This window comes from Lepisosteus platostomus, chromosome 6, assembly GCF_059453375.1.
Source record: "Lepisosteus platostomus isolate fLepPlt1 chromosome 6, fLepPlt1.hap1, whole genome shotgun sequence".
Taxonomy (NCBI): domain Eukaryota; kingdom Metazoa; phylum Chordata; class Actinopteri; order Semionotiformes; family Lepisosteidae; genus Lepisosteus; species Lepisosteus platostomus.
In genome coordinates, this window is record NC_142616.1 from 19,939,200 (window position 1) to 19,957,922 (window position 18,723).

General features: G+C 39.1%; 1 protein-coding gene across 2 annotated transcripts; it reads left to right on the forward strand.

Moving 5' to 3' along the window:
• Window positions 1–753: 753 nt before the first annotated feature.
• Window positions 754–17,133, forward strand: LOC148661227 (inorganic pyrophosphatase-like). Of its 2 annotated transcripts, none has more exons than XM_088634654.1 (11): window positions 754–932; window positions 2,222–2,283; window positions 7,415–7,468; window positions 8,889–9,008; window positions 11,482–11,568; window positions 11,798–11,924; window positions 12,294–12,421; window positions 15,094–15,179; window positions 15,667–15,736; window positions 16,244–16,283; window positions 16,759–17,133. In XM_088634654.1, exons 1-11 carry the CDS (start codon window positions 872–874, stop codon window positions 16,782–16,784), a joined length of 861 nt encoding a protein of 286 aa, XP_088490780.1. In that variant the 5' UTR covers window positions 754–871; the 3' UTR covers window positions 16,785–17,133. The 2 variants fall into 2 exon arrangements, with proteins under 2 accessions (XP_088490780.1, XP_088490779.1); XM_088634653.1 differs by having other exon boundaries at window positions 755–932; window positions 2,219–2,283.
• The last annotated feature ends 1,590 nt before the right edge of the window (window positions 17,134–18,723 follow it).

Here is an 18,723-nt window from a genome sequence, read left to right on the forward strand (position 1 = left end):
GCAACACGATCTATTATTATCTGTCACCTGAGACACGTGAGGACGTCAGTGCTAAGGTGTACATAGACTCGGACCAAACGGGAGACCTGGGTCCTAAGGCTGTGATTTCTCTAACTGATGTTTCTTAGTATTATTTCGTAGTCACCGTCAAGTTTGAGTCCATGGCTTTTCTGAAAATGCTCACAGTAGTAAGCTTATTGTTATGCGTGTTAATTTTAGTGGGAAAGCACTGCAGAATAGCAAATAAGTGTGATTTGTTTGGAAACACTTGTGTAAAACTGGATTCTAATAAAAGCTGTAGTGCGGATACAGTTATGTTAAAATAAAAATAAGACAATGAAATAAATGCAAAATAGATGCATTTAGATTAACATGCGTTCTCTTTTTCCTTATTTGTGTTTATGTTGGTTCTTGGTTGTCTGTAATCAATTATCTGAGCCTATAGTCTATGCTGGACCTAAATACGTGCCCAGAAGTTTTCTTACCCACTAACCAGTCCGGATTTGCAATAATGAATTTAAAAAAAATAATTATCTTCATAAAGTAAGTCGCAAGTCCCGCAGTATAAGATCAATGCTTGGGATATATTTCGACTTCAAACGCATTGAACAGATGGTCACCTCAGAGGATACAATGGTTGTAACTATCTTGCTCGTCCACTTGTAAATAACTCGAATTATGTTCAGAAACAGCAGCACGTTGTGACGTGGCAACACCGTAGATTGCGGCTCGATTTTACTGCGCATGCGTGGTGCACATGCTTTCTGTGTGCTCTTTCTGCAATCTGCCGAAAGGCACAACTTCCAAGTCGCGGTACATTAGCTGTCATTATAAGGAAATCACAAACTTTTAACTTATTTATTGAATAATCATGAGCTTCACCATCGAGGAGAGAGGAAATCCCAACACCCTGAGTTATAGGGTGTTTTTAAGTAAGTAAAGCTTTTAAAATAATAAGAGATATCCTACTGAGTGCTGAGTTTGAGTGGTGTGTAGACTGCTCAGCTAAGTCATTCATTACTGAGCAGGCCTGCGTTCCCCTCATGCACTTCGTTTAATCTTTGTTCAGTATGAAACATTTGTATTAGACGTGACGAGAAATTAGATACACTTGTAATTCACCGACGTATGTTGTGCAGAGAGGACCGTCGGTGGTTTAAGATACCTATCCTACCCGCTTGTGCGAGTTCGTTTTTGTAATTAAGAGGTTTTATTACAGTTTCGTATTCGTATATGAGCCTGTTTTTTTGTTTTACTTTCAATTTCGTGTGCGCACTACCAAACATCCTCACACTTTTCTTAGTTCTGATTCCAAGTCTGTATAACACCATTAATCGGAACAGTTGTACAAAAGGTCACCTTATTCATGAAGAGCGCAATAAATATGCTCTCTTTATGTTCTCCAAATGCGGTCAATTGTTTTGTAAAATGAACATTTTTTCTTAACTCGTAATAATGACGTTTTATGCTGAACAATTTAGAAATAAGAATGTTGAGCTGGGTGGCATGGGTTCTCCCCAGCTCTGGAATCGTGGGTTGGATTCCGTTTTAACTACCTCCTGTGTGGAGTTTGTCTGTTCTGCCAGTGGTGGTGTGGTTTTTCTCTGGCACATGCACATACGTAGGTGTTTGGCTGTGCTTAATTGCATCTTACCAGGGAACGTCATACAACTGAAACAACTTCTTATTGTAATTAAATTGTAATTTTTAACTTTTAAAAGGTAATTAGAAGGGATATTACCAATATAGAATTGTAAAATAGCCTGGTGCCTGAGGCAATATGCAATGCATTTCAGCTTTTCTTACCACAGAGTTCTGTTTCAGTGTTAAATGCCCTTTTCAGTTTAATACTGTAATCTTTCAAATGCCACATCCTGAATTAAGTCTTGTAAACCAGGGATTTCAGCTGAAGCTCCTGGTTGTCCCCAGAAACAAAGGGGCCTTAGTCTCCCCCAGTGTAGTTCAATAAACTGGCTCTGTTCACATCTGTTCACTCACAGTTCCACTTTTAGACTTTTACGTTAGTTATCCATCATAAGAAACGTGGCTTTGATTATACAGTATGTTTACTGGCAGGCCTTATTGAGAGGGATTTCTTGGAGAAGTGTTTTCCTCCCACAGACCAATCAACGCTCCTTTTTAAACCGTTATTGACATTAATTGAGAATTTTCTCTTAGGAGGTTTGTGATTGTGTGGTGATATTTTGTTTTCCTACAGAAGACTCCAAAGGAAAGTACATTTCTCCATTCCATGATATACCGATTTATGCGGATGAAACTCAGGTAAAGTATCTTGTTACATCTAGTGGTTAATTAATATTTCCTAAGATGCTGTACAACTGGATATAAATGAGAAAAAGCTCGCTTATTGTTAGTATGGGTTTGCACTTGTGTATTTCTGAGATATAAAATTTGAATTTGCACTGCTTAATATGCAGTTATCTCCTTAGGATTTAGCAGAATTTTCAGCTATGAAGCATTGTTGCAAAGGTGTTTTTATATGCTATACATACTCTGTAGCCTTAGACATTGTGTGGAGAGGAAAGGTTGTAGTTTCTGTTTAGCAATCTTAACATTTTATCGTGACAAGTGTTTGTTACTTAATGTGAATGAGTCCAGCTCCAAAGTGGACTTTGCAGTCTTACAGCAGAAGTAAAAAACAAATCAGACAAAACCAATGAGAGACACCTTCTGTTATATCTTGATTTCTTATGGTATAAACAGTAACCTTACGTGACATCCTTAGCCACACATTTCTGATGCAGTGGAATCTTCTTGCTTTAAGTAAGATTCCACTTGTTATTAAAGCTGAAATAACCACATTACTAGCGATGGTTTTATGTAAGAGACACTGAGTGAGTCATACCTATACTTCTAGAGTTCACTAGTCCATACACAAATACTTAGCAAGGTTTTAAAAAAAAAAATGTAAATTCTGAATACATTCATAGGAACTTTAAATCTGCAGACAATAACGCTGTCATGCATAAATATGCCCTTTTGCCGGCTGCAGATTTTAAGATGTATTTGAATTAATACATCTAATCATTTAGGCTGTTTACATTTTTAAAGTTGTTTGGGAAAAAATGGTCAGGCATTTTATTATGCATTCAATTTTATCATTACGTGCTTATTATGTCAAACAAAAGTCTGCAGAAGCATACATTAACAGGTTTTACCATTACGTTTTCAGGATTTTGAGATCTACGGTATTTTTAGGGTGCACGGATTTATTACATTGTACATGTTGAAATAAGTTTAGTCTTTTAAACCATTTGAAAATGTGTAAAAATTCCTAAGTAGCGTAGATACTACTTTCACTTTAAAGCTTTGGCACTAAATATCTGCAGCAAACTTGATTGGATATTCAATCATGGCTGAACAAACTCATTCTTTTGTGATCGCATGGACTGGGATTTAGCTTTGCTTCAGTTCGGGACTAATTCTGCATTGCATTTTAAATCGGACCTCTGGAGGTATTTGGACATCCTCAACCACTTTGAATAAGAAGCTGTCTCAAACAGTGGACAACTATCAGGATGATATTGGGGATATTGTTCGGAAGGAAACAGTAGCAGACAGGTCTAGATTGAAGTGCAGTCAGTGGCCATAAGGAATGTTTCTGCTGAGTTTGCTACATACTGTAATTGCGTAGTTTTGGAAGCACATCTGTCTTGGACTGATTCATCTTCTCAGGCTCTGAGCTGTAAACTACCTGCCAGTCAAGCAGCAGAGATGTAAACTCGTCTCTGTCCTTGAGGGGCTGTTTGATCAGACTTCTAAAAAACACCATAGGAGTTTCAGTTTCAGATGAAGTCTTTAAGACCAATTTGATATGGCCCCAGGCAAGAACTGTCAGGTTAAAACAAATTCCCACCAATAAATTCTGCACTGCACAAACAGATGCAAAGTCTCATTTTTTAAATCAAGTAGGTTCAGCCATTGTATCTGAGAAGAAACACTTGCTTGGTTAAGTAAATCGATGTTTTTTTATCTTTTTTATACCCCAGTGGAAATTCATAGGCCCCATAACTGTTTTTAATTGATGATGAGGATTATGTTAAATGTGGTGTTTATCTGTCTGTCTGAGGTCCCTTCCAGGTGGCCTGTCTGCTTGAGGGTTTGAAAGCTTCTTGAGTGCTGTCTGATGAACCTGTTGCTGCAGTCAAGGAGCTTTTCCCTGTCAGCATGCACACTGTAGAAATACAGCTTTTCACTGAAGATTGCTGTTTAGTCAAAATGAATCAAATCCCACATAAAGGTAGAAATTTCAAGCTGCTAGATGTTTGTAAAAGCAATAGTTTACTTTCCGAGCACGTGCAGCTATTCTGTCATCGGTACAAAAAAATGAACCAGGTTATATTGTTAGCTGGGCATGTGTACTGATTTATTTAGTAGAAGCTGAATAGTGGATTTACCAGAAAATGGCAGAATACCCGAGAAACATGACAGATGCCTTCTGTTATTAAGATTTTCTTTCAGAGGCTCAGATGTAACTTTTCTTCCCTTCGGGCAAGGGGTGTTCAGCTCTTATAAAGCATACACATTTGTTATTGCAGTGAAGGCATTTTTCTCTCTCTTTTGGCCTCGTAGAAATGATGCTTTATTTTCTGAAAACATGATGACACTGTCACCATTTTACCCTGTACTTCATTTTATAAAGCAAGAATTATTGTTACTGTAGAACAAGGAAAACAATTTGAGAGCAGCGATGGGGAAATAGATGTTTATTATTTGGTTGCTTTCAATCGTTGCTGCTCTTGGTTGTTTTTTTTTTAGCTTTGAAGGCAAGTGCCTTCTCTAGCATTACAGTAATTGAAATTTGCTATGGAGTACTTCTGTGATTATTAATCTCCTAGCAACCACTAGAGCACTTAAAGCCCCTGATACACTGACCTTTTCCCACCTGTTTGGTATCCATTTTAAAAAAGACACTAATCTGTAAAGAGGATAGTAGTTCCAAAATAGTAATATTTCTTTTAGGGCTCATTTTACCTTAACATTTGGGAGCTTAACAAGGGCTTGAAGAAGCCAAAAAATCTTAAGTCTGTAAAGAGAAGTTTCAGATTTGTATGACCAGGCATGATTATTTTTTTATTTTGGCTTTCATCATATTATCAGTTTTTACTGTTTTAAACTATTACATCAAAGGGTCAAAATGCAGTCATGCAGTATGTATGTTTCTATTACAAAATAGGTTTTTCGGAGCTGTTATAGTTGTGACACAGGGTGTTGAGGTAGTTACTGATTTTAGTATGTAATTTCATCATTTAGAAGGATTACAAAATTAAGGAACAAGGAAAAATGTCAAACTCTTTTAGACAGTAAAATCAGTGTATGAAGGCAGTAAAAACGATAAATGAATACAAATCGCAAGAGTGCACTTGATTGTATATGTGCCTTCACTTCTTTAGAAATAGTAAAATTTTGCAAATCCAGATTCATAGTGTACATTACAGAAGTTTCTATCAAGAAGAAATATTGTAGCCCTCTTTATCATAGAACTTCATGAATTGGGTTGGAGTTCATCCATGACTCCATCCATCTATTTTCTAGCTGTTTAATCAATTACAGGGTTGTGGGGGAGCTAAACCTATCCTGGCAAGCAGTGGGCACAAGGCAGGGTACACCCTGGATGGGACACCAATCTTTTGCAGGGTGTTGCAGTTAATTTTTGTAATTTTTCTTAATGTCTTAGAATAATTTAACAACCTGTTGCCAAAGCTTTTCTAAATCGGGATGCACTTGGTAACACCACGTGGCTGTATAACCTAACTGGCATTGTGAATATGCAATACGAAAACTGGAAAATATGTATTTTGTTTTCTAGGTACAATACAATAGGGAATGTTTAGGAGCAGCTTCCTCAGCCTAGCGTATTTCAGTCGTAATCCAGATTGCAATTCATTTTTTACATTTGTTATTGATAAAAACAATCCAGACGGTGGGTTTTTGGGTGAAATGCAGTGTTCATGTAGACATCAAAGAACCTGGTTTCTTGTAAATATCATTAAACATGACTTACCCGGGTATCCAAGCAACAGAGCTTTTATCTGCTAATAGTAAATATAGAGGGCTAGGTTTCGTCAGACGGAAGTACTTATTGGGTACAAAAACATGTGTGAGGTTACAAAAGACAGGAGGCTATTTGGCCCATCTAGCCCTTACGGCAGCTCGTAGATAAATGATTCCAAGATCTCATTTAGCTGTTTCTTGAAAGCAGCTAGACGAATATCGGCTTCAGCAACATGGCAGGGTAGCTTGTGTCTCCTGTTCTCTGTTTTTAATGCAATTCCACTAAGTTTCCACTTCAGACAACTTTCCAAAGAAAATGTTTTAATTTAAGTGGGTAAAGATGAAGCCCAAGAAATAAAACCTACCTTATAATTAATTGCTTACACTTATATAGCGCTTTTCTGGACACTCCACTCAAAGCGCTTTACAGGGGACCCCTCCACCACCACCAATGTGCAGCACCCACCTGGATGATGCAACGGCAGCCATAGTGCGCCAGAACACTCACCACACATCAGCTATCAGTGGGGAGGAGAGCAGAGTAATGAAGCCAATTCATAGAGGGGGATTGGTAAGGGCCAATTGGAAATGTGGCCAGGACACCGGGGTTACATCCCTACTCTTTACGAGAAACGCCCTGGGATTTTTAATGACCACAGAGAGTCAGGACCTCGGTTTTACGTCTCATCCGAAGGACGGCGCCTGTTTACAGTATAGTGTCCCCGTCACTATACTGGGGCATTAGGACCCACATGGACCGCAGGGTGAGCGCCCCCCTGCTGGCCCCACTAACACCTCTTCCAGCAGCAACCTTAGTTTTCCCCAGGAGGTCTCTCATCCAGGTACTGACCAGGCTCACACCTGCTTAGCTTCAGTGGATTGCCAGTTGTGAGTTGCAGGGTGATATACCTTACCTCAGTTCTATCTGTTGAAGCCTTATCTCTTTATATTAAAATAAATTCCTGTGCCTGTAAATCTTTGTTTTGCTTAACACTTACAACTTTTTTAACAGGACAAAGATTGGACTATGTTTTGTTTTTTCTTCGGGTATTTTCAATTTTTCTTTGTTCCATAGGGTGTGTTATGCTTAGCCTGTAAAAACAGTAGGCTGCAAAGTTTGGACTTACAATCATTAGCTTCCAATATTATTTTCTAATTCTTGAATGTCTTGCTCACAAAGCCAAATTTCATCATTCTCATCTTTGTTTAGAACGGTCTTTGGGCAGGAGAATGTTACTGTAACTGGAGAGCCCACATTATTTAGTGGTTGCAAGACATTTGTTTGCATATAGAAGTTGTTGGGCTGTTACAGTTTTTCATATTCCTGAAATATGTGTTTCTCTTTGGCTCAGTTACCCAGTGGAGTAATTCCTGTTGTATTTGTTTTTCTTGTCCTCAGGACATCTTCCATATGGTTGTTGAAGTGCCACGATGGACAAATGCAAAGATGGAGGTATATAATTTTATTTTTACCATTTAACATGTTTTTGTGCACGTCAAATACTTAGACAATGTGCTTGTGTTCTTCTAGAAGGATATATTTGTACATATAAATCATTTGCCCAAAATAACTCACAAATGGTTTAGGCAACTGGAAGATGCCACTGTGCTGTACAAGTCTTGACATTTTTCGTGCAGCATGTCAGCAAAATGTAACACTCCTGAGGGGCTTAAAACCTTTTGTAGGCGAACTGTTTGGTAACTGCTTGGTAGTTAGCAAGCAATGGATCCAAGGATTTCATCCAGCCATTTCTTGGAAGATCTCTGGGTTTTCTTGAAACATGGCAGGATAGCTTATTCTTTAACCCTTTGGATAAAAAAGTGCCTCCTGATCTCAGTATTAAATGCTCTTTCTGGTGTGTCCTGCTCAGATTTTGCTGCTGGTAGCCAGTAAAAAGGCAGGAACTGTGATGTTTTACTGCTGTGGCAGTGAAAGTATCAAAGCTTGGGCTGATTTAAATCAACAGCATGCTGTTATTGTGATCAGATTCTGATATTGACCCAACCATTGAAGATCGATACTGTATGTAGCTGGTTTTCAGGGTCATAACATCATTTTGAAAAATAGGAACTGCACTTTTCTTTAGGCACTATGTGGCCTTCCTTTTGTACTGATTAATCTTGTGAGTCTTCCTAGGGGAACTCGGTAATGTCATTGCAGTACCCTGTGTCTCCGCAGACCTCAGCTTTATGGGTGTAGTTGTTGCTTTGAATTGTAATGAAGGTGGTAAGAAAGGGAACCTTCATGTGCCAGAACGGTTCCAGCAGGAAAAGCTTCTGATCTCTTTCCAGCCGGGAGAAGTATAATCCTGCTTGGTGTCGGCTGTGCTGCCCTTTAAAGAGAAATTGGATTTCAAAAGAAAAAGCCTCCTGACATTTTATTCTGATGTTCTGTCTGTTGTTTTATTAAAGGGGCCTGCAGTTCTTCTGTTCGTTCATTGAGGTTTCAGGAAGAGATTTGAAAGGTTTCTGTGTTGTTCTGACAAGCCATTTAAAATCTGTCCATCATTTCTGAAAGATATGAAATGTCTTTGCCACTGAAGAGCATTGGAAATGTGCTTCAGCAATGCATTACTTTACCCAGACAATTTAGTGGCAAGCAGGAACCCCACTGAAGTGCAGAGAAGTGTTTCTCAACCTTTTCCATCCCTCAATGGACTTGCATGAATAGAACAACACAAGCATTTTAATAATTTATTTATTCGTCTTATAAACCAATTTCTTCAAGGCTTAATCTAACTTGGCCTTGAAGCCACCTTATCCCAGCGGAAGGAAGAAGTCTTCAAGTATTCGAATTATTAGGACTTTTGTTTTGAATGTATTTGCTGCCGTCTGTGATATGAAAGTCTTACTGTTACCTCATTCTCCTCCAGATTGCCACAAAAGATGCTCTGAACCCCATCAAGCAAGACGTGAAGAAAGGGAAATTGCGTTATGTTGCCAATGTGTTTCCTCATAAAGGCTACATCTGGAACTATGGAGCAATTCCGCAGGCAAGTTGTGATGGCAACAGACGAACATAATGACTCAGCGGGCTTTTGCAATAAGGAATGCTGGGGAATAGTAACGCATGAGAATGATTGGAATAAAAAGACTGGGTTCAATATAAGACTGGGTTTATTATTATTCAGTTATATTTTGAAGTCTTAGGACACATGAACGTGAAGAATGGGAATGAGACAAGCTCATTTGGTACTTGCTCGTTTGGTAGTTTTGTAGCTATACGAGGCATATTTTGTTCAGTCGTTTGGGCCTCAGCTACCTGACTGGAAAGCTATTTCCAGATACACATAATATTTGCATAAAGAAGGGTTTCCGAACCACCATGCTTATTAGCTTTTTGTTTGCAACTGTGACCCTGTTACCAAGTTTCATTGCCGACTTTGAAATATTCACCTGGGATAACTGTTTACGACAGGCCCCTGATACTAGGTATTATTCTTGTTGCTCTAAGGTTATAATATCCGTTTTGTTTTATGGTTACCAGAATAGATCAATAGGTGCTACTCTTTCCTCTTGACCAGAATTTCCAAAACCAAACCTGTATCGTGACCAGGGATACTGTTAAATAAATACTACTAATGTAACCCGTTTGTATTGTATCTGTCACAAAAATATTTTTTTAAACATTATTATGTTAATAATTGAAAATGGTAAATGAAAGTTTCCAAAATGTCTTAGCCTTTCAGTTTACATGTTTGTCTTCTTGTAGCTTGTTTTGTGCCTCTCTTGTGTCCATTTATTTGTAGTTCGAAGTAAAACAAATCACTGGGATTCTGCCAGGCTTTATTCTTGTGGCTTTAATAAAGTAAACTGCTCAGGACTGAACCAGGGGAAGGTGCAGGTTTGAACTCTGAGCTTCCTAATTACTGAATTGAAAGTACTAGCTGAGCTTTGTAAAGTCTGTAAAATTCCCGTGTCTCTCTGGATGGTGGAGTGGCATGGAACTGCTGTTCCTTTCCTCCTGGCTTTTCTCTCTTTTCCTCTCTCTGTTACCACCTTTTGAGTTTTGTGCCATCAGAGTAAATTCTCCTACTTCTCTTCATTGTTTTTCGCAACTTCCCCTCCCTCCCTCCCTCAGCTCACTCATGTTCTCGGTGAAGAAATCTTCCTCCTTTCTTCCCTCTCCCTCTACTTCATGAACATGCAAGGGGTCTTCAGCGTTCACTGCCTCGCCAATCTCAGCTCCTGGGCTGTGTTACGCTCTTTTCAGCTCCCCTCCTGCTCTCACTCTAACCCTTGACTGCTCCTATTACTACTTCCATCTTCTTCCCTTGTCCAAGTCCACCAAATTCCATTGCTACCTTCCTTCACAGACAGTCCTTGCCGTCTCTCTCCACCTTTGTGTCCTCTGTGGTCTCTCACCTTTCCCTCACTGCTTCATTTTCTAAACTTCACGAACACTGCTATCTTCTCTGCTCTAACCCTTTCCCTTTCTTCATAATGTCCACTCACGTCTCACCCTGCTCACTCCTCTACTTCCTGTTCCTGGGTCTCCTCTGTCCTGTGCTTGGCCAGAACCAAGCTGCTCTTGATTGAGGGGAAATGCAGGATGTATAAATTGCCTTGTTCTCTGTGGCCATCTGCATTTTCCATCCATCATCCAGTCTTTTTCCCAACAATCCTTGTAAGCTCTTCCACACTTTCTCAAGCCCCCACCTTCTCTTCCCCATTCCTCTGTCTCAAATGAGGACTTTACTTTCTTCTTCTCCTCCAAAATCTCACTCTCCCCCCTTCAGCTTCCTCTCCCCCCACCTTCTCCTATTTCTCCACTGGCTCTTCCGCCTCTCCTCCGACGGGCTGTTTTCATCACTGCTCGTCTCTTCACTGCTTTAGTTCTTGCTCTTTCATTGTGTTCGCATAGCATGTGATGCTACAGTGCTCTTCTAGCTTGTGCCTCATTGCTGTTTTATCTTAGTGCATACGCATGAGCATTCCTTGTATTTAAACGTAATGTCAATTTTGTGGATTGCCAGTTGCCCAGGATAATGGTGTCTCTTTAGCTAGTGATAAGTGCATGCTTGACAATATTGCTTAACTATCACAAAAACATTAGCATCTTTGGCTGGTGAGGTCTTGTAAAGGTAGTGTCCCATTAGAACACTTAAAGACGCTTTTCATATTGTTTGCTTGAAGGATTCCACTTATTTAGAAATGTTCCCATGCATTTTGTACCACATTTTCAGAAGTACGTTTTGTTTTAAGGTCATTGGTTCCAACAAAGAATTTGTGTATGTGATTATTTGTGTTTTGTGTTAGAAAATCACAAAAATGCAAGCTTACATTTCCATCTTCTGTGTTAAACTCATTCATCATAACAGCCAGCTGATTTGCTTCTGTAACAGCAGCTATCCCGTTCTATTCATAGTCTTTAATTCTTATCTGTTAAGGATGTTTTTCTTAATGGCACAAACATGCCTTTGATTCGGTTGTTTGAATGTGATTGTTGTACTTCTACTCCGGCAGACTTGGGAGGATCCGGGTCATAAAGACGATGACACAGGGTGTTGCGGTGACAACGATCCCATTGACGTCTGTGAAATAGGCAGCAAGGTATTTCATTACTGATATCAGCGGTGGAATATTAATGGAAACAGTGATGTCATAATTCCTATCTAGTTAGGTAACAATTCAGAGATATGGTCTGAAATGGATGCACAATAACAGTAATTAGAAGTATTACTGCCACAATTACATTCTTTTAAAAATAAACGTGTACTGTTCCCATGTTCCGGCATGGTCGCGTAGGTCTAATTGCCTTTTATTTTTGCCATCATTTTAGGTGTGTTCCAGAGGAGAGGTCATTAAAGTGAAGGTTTTGGGCACACTGGCATTGATTGATGAAGGAGAAACAGACTGGAAGGTGATTGCAATCAACATTGATGACCCTGAAGCAAAGGAACTTAACGGTATGAGAACTGAGGCTTTGATGATGTGCAACAGCTGCACCACTAAAGCTCTACACGCATGTCAACGTCCATAAGGAAGTGATCTGTCGATTAGAAATGTATGCTTCTGGTATATCACTGTATTTCTTTCAGGAGGCACAGGATTAATAAGATTGTTTTATGTTCCAGTTATGCCATTATGATAGCCTGAAAAATGACTTGGCCAGCCATCTACTGCAGCTTTTTTTTCTTTCTTCAAAACAGTCTGTTTTGTACAGTGTGGTTTCCGTTACTGAGGAAATAAAAAAAAAATCAGGTGCATAAGGGATTGTGGAGTTCAGAGAAAGAGACCCACAGGACTGATTTTCTGAAACTGTTTTCTGTTCTCAGATATTGATGATGTCAGGAGGCTGAAACCAGGCTACCTGGAGGCGACGGTAGACTGGTTCCGCAAGTACAAAGTCCCAGATGGCAAACCTGAAAACCAGTTTGCATTTAACGGCGAGTTCAAAGATAAGGTACTTGACCTGAGCACAATGTGTTCTGCTCTTTTAAATGACATGAGGAATTAATTCACTTTGTAGAAGCAGTAATGACAAAGATTAGGTTTACTGTTTTTAATAAAAATGTGATGATATGAATTGTTGATTGGAAGAGGCATTAGTATGTTGTGCTTCAAGGAAATGGATTATATCTGTTTGAGTGCAACATAACTGAAATTACTTTGACTAATTTAGAAGACATTATTTGACTCCAAAGCCTCTACAAGACACATTAGAAAAGGCCTGTAGTAAAGAATAAATGACAATTTAGGAGGGATTTCTTTTTTTTTTGACTATCTCAATTTGGAGTCTGTTATCTACCAAAATATTAAAAGCTGCATAAAGTTACAGCACATGTTCTTCTTGTGCGATTGGTGGGATGATTAAATTTAAAATAAACAAATGCAGATGTTCAATTCTGCATTTCCCAATCCAGGTCCTGGTGACCCATACTCCTGCTCCTTCTTTTAGATGAGTCCTCACTAACACAATCAAATCCTTCATTGACTTAATGATAATAAGATGAATTTGAAACTATTTGTTCAACCATTAAGTGAAATAAAATCCCAAACTTATGACTGGAAACAAAATGCTAATATTCAATTGACCCGACCTCTTAGATGCGGAAAGGCTTCAATTATCCAATGAAGGTAGGAGGGAATGAAAACCAGCGGGTGTGGGTCACCAGGCCAGGCCATCAGGATTGGGAACAGCTGATCTAGAGCAATGGGTCCAAAAGAGATCGGACCAAGTAGACGTTGTCCCCTTTAAAATAAGCAGATTCCCGTTCATTAACCAAATCCATGTGCACATATTACCTTGGATTCTTAAGGTTTTTTATTTGGAAAATTAACCTTTAAGATGGACTTTATAATGAGCCTTTCAGAAAATCTAAATATATGTTCAAAGAACTCCTAGTAAGTTAGACAAGACCTTTCTACTGTAAATCCAAATGGCTTTTTTACAATAGGTTTTCCATCTATTCTCGCTATTCTAATTCTCAACTAACTATTCAACTAAGGATTCTGACTATTCTAACTGCCATTTCAATAAATTAAGACAATCCTCCTGTCGCAGTAGTAAGCGATTGGTCAATAGGTATATAGTGTCCTGGTTCAGTTCTGTTCCCCTTTTTTTATAAATTGGTGTTACATCTTCAATTCTACAGTCTTCAGGTACAGTTTCCATTTTAAGTGAGCGCTGAAATGCCTAAGATGAATATCATTCCTCATTTCTTTGAATATGACTGGGAAGACATCATCAGAATGTGGTGATTTATTGGGCTTTAACCATCTAAGGCCCCCAGCATCAATTATAGTAAAATTACCCAATACCAGTAAAGCTCTTAAAACATAAGGTGTGTTATTGATGTCTTTTACTATAAAATGGATTGAGATTACTGCTTTAAATACATCAGTGGTCATCTCCTGGGATTATGGACTCCAGTACTTTGATTAGATAGATACTTTATTGATCCCGTGAGGGAAATTGTAGTGCAACAGCAGCTTAACACACACAACACAGCCACAGTGTAACGAATTATATAATAATAGTACAATACATACAATACAATACAAGAGTTACTCACAGTCTGGACACACAAAGAACAAACTAGAACAGTACACAGAAAAATCGTATCACACATCTGAATATAAATATAGATGTAAATATAGATATAAATATAAATGTATTGCACAGGTCCCTGGCATATATTGCACAAAAAATGGTTGTAAACGGGGAAAAAGAAAAAGAACAGATGTAGCAGTAGATGTGTATATGCGTTTAGTCCAGAAACAGGTCACTGTCGATGTTGCCTCTGCCAAGACGCAAGGTGGATGCGTTGTACAGTCTTATGGCAGACGGCAAGAATGACCTCCTGTAGCGCTCCCTGTCGCACCGTGGATGAATCAGTCTATTGCTGAAAGTGCTCTTCATTCCTGCAAGCCTGTCATAGAGGGGATGGGAGAAGTTGTCCATGATGGCCTCTAGTTTGGACATCATTCTCCTCTCAGCCACTACCTCCAAGGGGTCCAGGTCAGACCCAATGACAGAGCTTGCTCTCCTGATGAGCTTGTTCAGCCTTTTAGAATCCAATTATACTTAATTATAGATTATACTGTAATTAAAGGGGTGTTTTGCTGTTAAAGTCTTACTTATATACAGTTTTGTATTAACTTGTGGTCAGCATTACTTATAAGATAATGACTTGTTTGCAAAAGCGTCAGAAATCCATGTGGGCTCTCAAATAACTTGTTGTACTATGAGTTGCTCTGATGAAACTGCATTACTTTCTCTGCTGGATGCCTTAGATTTCTATGTGGTGTTAATTAGGCAATCAGCAATCAAAGGCCCTTGTCACGCTCTTCTTACTCAGTGCCACAATTCCACTTCGCCATGCAGATTCACAGAATTAATCAATTATGATATCAATCGGTCATCACTGTAGAACTGTGTTAAGTAGGCTGCAAAGCTACAAATTTCAGCCGGGCATTTGGCATGATCAGTATTTGCTCCTGATGGTGGCCTGCTCTTGAAGCAGGGAGCTGATTGGAATCATTCTGTAATTGCAGTAGCCCCGAGGTGCAGCAGATCCAGGCATGTGGATGCTAATGCACATAAGGTTCAATTTTACGTTCCTTTGTTTGCAGGACTTTGCCATCCAGATCATAAAGAGCACCCATGGTTTTTGGAAAGCTCTGGTGTCTAAAAAGACGAGCAGTGGGGAACTGAGCTGGTGAGTTGCTAACATTTTGAAGTGGCCGAATTTTAAGGCCCAGGTTCTGCAAGCCCTGTTTACTAAAACAGAATTTTTTAAGAGAATTAAAAATATATATTTGAACTACATCTGTGCAGCAGTCTAGAAATAGACCAGCTGTGGATACCCAGGTTTGTAAAGAGCAGGTATTCATTCTGAAGTCATACACTGCACATATGAGTAGTTAGTACTTGTCTTGGTTTCACTTCAGATTGAAGTACGTTATGCATTAAAGATGTAAAAAATGCAGCGGAAAGAAAGCACTTTGCATTGAAATATTTGAAATGTCACTAAGAGAAACTAGGTCACCTAGTACCTATATGACAATAGAAAAACATTGACAGTCAGCCGTCTTCATAAGACGACTCAGTCTGGAAGCTGAAGCTTTGCTGGATTTATACTTTCATTTTAGTACCAACTGGAAGGTGTTAAAGATCTTAAATGGGATTTTTTTCTTTCACTACAGTACAAACACTTGCATCTCGGACAGTCCTTTCTGTTGCTCTGAAGAAGAGGCTCAGGCTGTTATTGATGCTGTAAGTTTTCTGCTTATATGCTGTTATGGTCCACACATTCTGTGTTATTGTACTGGGTATTTTAAATGGTAATGTAACGCATACGGCTGACATTAGAGGTTGTGCGAGCCGGCTTGCCAGCGCAGTGACGTCACCGCCCTTCCCTGTGGATAGCAGGGGCCGCAGCCGTCGGGCTGACAGGAGATCTCCCTTTAGCTCAACTGGCTGGGTCCCTGTTGAGTGACGCCGGAGGCCCGGGTTCGAGTCTCCAGCGATGGGGGGGCCAACCTGAGGCGGCAGTGGCGAGGGCGCATACCCACGTGAACCCGAGAGCGTAATGTGATACCACTGGGTGATCTTATTTCATGATGCAGCTCTTGAAAGATCACTTTGACAAGTTCAGAATGTTTTGTTTATATCTCAATGCTTGTTTTAAAGGGTTTTTTTTCCATTCTGAACTTTAAGTAGTAAGTATGAAGTGTAAATGTCAGACTGTCTAATGTCATGTCTGTTTCCTTGCTGTTGTAGACCTGTCCTTGTGGAAATCCAGAACCTCTTCCATCAACAGGTGTGTACAATTCATTCAACTTTTTGAGGAATTTGTCTATTTTTTGTTAAAGGATATGACTAAAACTGGCCTCTTACTTTGACACAAAATACCCAGTTGTTGTAAAGGGGAACTTTCACACTTTTATGGTCAAACTTCAGATACAATTGTATGTTTTTTTGTTAACTTTTCAAAGTAGTTCAGAAAACTTTAAAAAGGCTGATATCTATTCCCAGATTTTTTTCACAGTTGAGAATAAGGAGATGCAGACCCATATGAAATACTGTGGCTATCTGTCAATTGCATTTCTAATGGCCAGGAATCCCTTCCCTCATGCACTAAGTTGGGGGGTTGAAATCTTAATTTAATGCCAGCTGTATTAAATTTTTAATTTTATGATGGAGTGAATCAATCAGATAAAATACTCCAACCATGTGATGATTTACAGCAACAAATGCACTTCAAAATTTGGTTTAAAATACTTTTTTTTTTGCAGTGGACAAGTGGCACTATTTGGGATAGCAGTGATCCGAGAGGAATACCTGAAGGGTGGACCAGAACTCTTTGTCATCTGCCTAGAAACTGTACTTGAATCAGTCTTAAAATATTGGGTTTTAGGTATTTAAGCATATCAAAAAAGTAGGCAGTGGTGGAAAATAATATAATCTCCCATTAATATCAAAGTTAGGAAGATATGAATGAATCAGTCACAATAAAACTAGCTTGTGTTTTACTTTATTTATGAAAGCCTTTAAGACTTGAATTCTTTTGCTATAGATTTCCAATCATTGTAATTAATCTGTTAAAACCCAGGAGCTGCAGCTGCAAGCACTACAATGTTGCTTTAATAAAACCTTTCCTCTTCGTAAGACATCTGTTTTCTGTGTTCAGACTGTTCTTCTGTATTAATCTGCAGTACTGTTAAAAAATGCTACCCTTGTAGCAGAAGCGTCACCAACTTGTAGTCTGATCTCCTAGCTCTGTAAGGCTAAGATCGGCTGACCCGGTCGGGATGGGAGACCTGCTGTAATGACAATGGTCCAGCAGGTGGCGCACTTTCCCCCAGACCAGATTTTCCATTTCATTGTGACCAGGACCACTATGTTCAAATAAGATTAGATTTTATTGTCCCCTGAGGGACATTTTATATGGACACCCAGCACTCCTGTACATTTAAATAGAATAGAATGCAAAAAAAATAAGAAAAACATTCTACATTATACTATTACAAAAAAAAGAAAAACATTGCACATCATTTTATTGCACAGTATAACACTTAACAACATGTAACATTTATAACACATTACAAAAACATATTGCAGTCAAGTGGGTTGTAAGAGTCAAAATTGTGTTTATCCTTGACATTTGCGTTGCAGCTTTTATGGATAGTGGGAAAAGGAATGTTTGACTTACATTTGGGAATGGCTGTCGTGTGTCACACAGGAGGGTGCTGAAGTTCAGTGGTAGGTGAGGTGGACCTTTTCTAGGCGGTCAAACACGTTAGTCTCCATTGGGATGAGCAGGACTATATAAACATGAACGTTATTATAAGTCATTTGAGGGTTACTGCTGCTCTGGAAGCAGAACAGTTGCCTGAGGTAAACGTAAAACTGAGGTCCTGAGTCTCTGTGGTCATTAAAAATCCCAGGGTGTTCTCAAAAAGAGGAGGGGTGTAACCCCGGCATCCTGGCCAAAATTTCCCATTGGCCCTTACCAATCATGGCCTCCTAATGTTCCCCATCTATGAATTGGCTTCATCTGTCTGTTCTCCTCCCCACTGATAGGTGATAAGAGTTCTGGCGCACTATGGCTGCCGTTGCATCATCCAGGTGGGGCTGCGCATTGGTGGTGGTGGAGGGGATCCCCATTACCTGTAAAGTGCTTTGAGTGGAGTGTCCAGAAAAGCGCTATATAAGTGTAAGCAAATATTATTATTAAACATATGACAGCAGGAGCAGTAGTGTGCCTTGCAGGAATACCACAAATCCAGGTATCTGAGTAAATGTATTATAGTCCAACAGATTATCTGCTGAATACCCGTTTTCATGAACTCAACATGTTGAGAGAGAGAGACAATTTTCCTTCTCTGCTAACTGGAGAAGGAAATGCTTTTGTATTATTATTTTTTTTAGATTTTTTTCAAAAGAGTTGGTGACAAAGCTGTCTCAGTTTTGAAGCCCAATTATTATATTTTTTTTTGTACAAAGGGTAAAATCACAGTTTAAATCGAGGGCAAATTTTGAAATCAATTGAACTGTCACATCAATCTGGTTTTCGAGTGTCCTAATTTTACTGAACACGTTTTTTGTAAATATACTTTATTCTTTGCTGCCCTCTAGTGCTTTTAAGAATTACGTAGCCACACAAGAGTCCGCTGCTAGCGTGAGCGAATAAAATACGAATTCGAAACTCGATACCAAGAGTTAATGTATTTCCTTTTTATTTAGAAGGGTCCAGAATA

Coding starts and splice junctions, on each gene's coding strand:
- LOC148661227 (XM_088634653.1), top strand. CDS start 872: ATGAGCTTCACCATCGAGGAGAGAGGAAATCCCAACACCCTGAGTTAT. Junction 9,009..11,481: donor ACTATGGAGCAATTCCGCAG/GCAAGTTGTGAT, acceptor CTACTCCGGCAG/ACTTGGGAGGATCCGGGTCA. Junction 11,569..11,797: donor TCTGTGAAATAGGCAGCAAG/GTATTTCATTAC, acceptor CCATCATTTTAG/GTGTGTTCCAGAGGAGAGGT.